Below are 3,133 nucleotides of genomic sequence, written 5' to 3' on the forward strand. Positions count from 1 at the left end.
ATTAAAATAAAAAAATATCCTAGGGACGGTATTAACCGAACCAAAAGGAAATGGAAAATCAGGGGGAGTGAAACTTAGACTTTCCATAGTTAATTAATTAACAAAAATTAGTATTACTTCTCCCTAATCACCGTCTCGCACCGACAATTACCCGTATATAAAAACTTGATTATTTATCTTTTTTTTCTGTTGGAATTATTTATTAAGTTAACCATTGACCTCTTTGGCAGGTTACTAGGTAATACCCACTAACCAGTGATGTGCTCACTGAACTGATTTTACAACCGTACACACTATTTATAGTCTCAGATGATACGTGAGATGAAAAGAGAGAGAGAGAGAGAGAGAGATTTGAAAAAGAAAAGGGGAAAACAACCGAAGCTAGGCCAATGGAATCTCGCTCTCGGTCTCTTTCTTGAAGCTTATCTCCAATTATTTAATGGAGATTTTTGATTAACGCAGGAGGACTTGAAGAACTTTTGTAGATGGGATTTGAGTTTGAAAAAGGGACTATTGGAAATGACTGGCGAAAGCGCGTTAATGTCTGAGCGGGAGATCGTCCGAATCTGCTGACGTTTCCTTCATTTTCTATTTTGTATTTCGTCTTCGGTTTCTTTCAATCACTTCCCAGTTTCTCCACTTTAAGTTCTGATTCGGAACTCTCGCATGGACATCTCAAGTGATCTGCTTCTGCTTTTCTGATCCCCATTAGTTTTATCACTCTACGTAAGTTCATTCGATCTTATATTTGGATCTGTTAATTGTTTGAATTGTTTTGATTAGGAATTCAGCATTTGAGTTCTTTCAAATCTCAGGTGTTTTCTCGAATTTTCCCTCCAAAGATGGGGAAAACCGGGAGAGATTGGGCCCAGATCTACGCGATCTACGGTTTGGAAGAATGGCAGACTGTGATTTTCCTGTTAATTCATGCGCTGGTGTTTACGTTCCTTGCCCTTGTTTTTCTCCTTTACTTCAATCCCCTGTGTTTAGTTGTGGAATCTCTCTTCCCTGGTCTTCATGCCGGAGCACCTCGCTTCATCGCCGGCTTCACCGGTTCCGTCACCGCAATCTTGGCCGTCTGTCTCTACTACGCCGCGGGTAACATCTTTTACTCCTCCGTCTCGCTTCACTGGGAGATGGCACAGCGTATGATCAACGTCGTCAGTGACTGGTCAACCGTAAAAACCGCCCTGGACGTTGGATGCGGCCGAGGAATCCTCCTCAATGCAGTGGCGCTACAGCTAAAAAAAGAAGGTAGCTCCGGCCGCGTCGTCGGTCTCGACTGCCGGAAAACCGCTGTGGCGACGCTGCGTACGGCGAAGATGGAAGGCGTTCAGGAGTACGTGACTTGCCGAGAAGGTGACGCCCGACGGTTGCCGTTCGCCGATAATTACTTCGATGTGGTTGCATCGGCTGTGTCGTTGCACACGGTGGGGAAGGAATTTGGGCATCGATCTGCGGCGGCTGCAGCAGAGAGGATGAAAGGGTTGTTAGAAGTGGTTAGGGTTTTGAAGGCCGGTGGTGTTGGGGTGTTATGGGATCTTGTTCATGTGCCGGAATATGTACAGAGGTTACGGGAGCTGCGTATGGAAGACATACGAGTTTCAGAGCGCGTCACGGCTTTCATGGTCACTAGCCATATCGTATCGTTTCGGAAGCCGAGTCAACCTGTACCTGGATATGGCGAATTTAGGGTTGACTGGAGATGCAGCAACATCTGCTAATCAACTTCACTTTACACCCCAAAACCCAGATATTAAATAGGGTAAAGCTTTTAAGTAGAGGTAGAAGGTAGAAGTAGCAGATGATCGAGTATAAGTTCTTATTAGTATTTCAAGAAACCCAAAGAAAAGAAATGTAATCTTATAGTTTCTTATATATGTATATCTATCTGGGGAGACGAAGCCGAACCAGATACTTTTCCCTTCTTTTCTCTTCTCTGACTATTGTTTATTTGGAAGAGGAAGAAGAGATGAATACAGGGTATGATCATGGTTGCAACTTGTAAAGTGGCCATGTACTGTTCGAGGAAATGCCGGAGTGAGACCTGAGAGTGTTCTTTTTCTGGTTTTGAATTTCAGCATAAATTGTCATTACTCAAGTTTTCTATAATCTCATCTGGATTTTGACAAAGAGTGGTGCTTTGGTGGCTCGATTTTAGTGGTTGTTAGTAAAACGATAAAAGTAGGTAAAGGGCCACCAGAAGAGAGCACTAGCGGTGTTCTTGGTGTGTGTGTGTGTGGGTTGATGTCTGCTTCCTCAAAAGATGGATTCATTCATGGTTCTTTGATGGTGAATTTGGGCCTTTCTGTTGCAGTCATGAAGGAAGAGATTGAATTCAAAACTCAAAAGTGGTCGTTGGAGTTCCACATTTCATTGTGGTTCCCACATTCGTACACTGTTAGGTGTTGAGTCGAGACTTTACTTGTTATTTGAATGTCCAAATCATATATTTTGTTCGGCGTGATTGATGTCCTTTTATGAGTGGTCCACTTAAAACATATTTATAGTGAAAGGGTTGCCATTAAAAGAGAAATTTACATATCTTGGTTGCTTCAATCTGCATGGGATTTGTGAATTTGATGGAAATAGTTGTTTTGCTTGACACCCCCACCATGTGATGTGATATACTAATAAAAGCGTGTAGCACTTATAGAAGATGATATGGATTACTGGTTTCATGAAACTAAAAATTGGGTCCACTTGAAGGAAATTAGTCACATTGGTTTTCTTCCTTGAAATGGAAGAAAGAAAGAAAATGTATCCAATTTAGGGTTTGAATATTTTTGAAACTAGAAAGGAGAGTGCCTATATGGCTATATATAAAATAGTGATTATCTGATATAAAATTATAAAATCCAAAATAAAGTAAATATATGATTTCAAATTTGAAGTGAAATAAACTATAATGGACTAGTAAAGTAAATACATGTCCGTTTCACCCACCCACATTAGATAGGAAAGAAACCAAATAACTTCTCTTTATTTGTTGAGATTGACAAATATCATAATGATCCTCAATTCCATGAAATGAATGGATTTGTAAGTTTTTTTACATATATAGACTTGGAAAGGGGTAAAATTGAAGTGATATAATTACTAGTCAACCGTGGAGGTTGATGAGCATTAACTT

The 3,133-nt window shown here is 40.6% G+C and overlaps 1 protein-coding gene across 1 annotated transcript; it reads left to right on the forward strand.

The window, feature by feature from the left end:
• The first annotated feature begins 324 nt into the window (after positions 1–324).
• On the forward strand, positions 325–2,783 carry LOC149004574 (S-adenosyl-L-methionine-dependent methyltransferases superfamily protein). The gene is made up of 2 exons (XM_089135603.1): positions 325–726; positions 816–2,783. Exon 2 carries the CDS (start codon positions 843–845, stop codon positions 1,722–1,724), a length of 882 nt encoding a protein of 293 aa, XP_088991729.1. The 5' UTR covers positions 325–726; positions 816–842; the 3' UTR covers positions 1,725–2,783.
• The last annotated feature ends 350 nt before the right edge of the window (positions 2,784–3,133 follow it).

This window comes from Hakea prostrata, chromosome 9 (genome assembly GCF_041222555.1).
Source record: "Hakea prostrata isolate BN-2017 chromosome 9, UWA_Hpros_2, whole genome shotgun sequence".
Classification (NCBI taxonomy): domain Eukaryota; kingdom Viridiplantae; phylum Streptophyta; class Magnoliopsida; order Proteales; family Proteaceae; genus Hakea; species Hakea prostrata.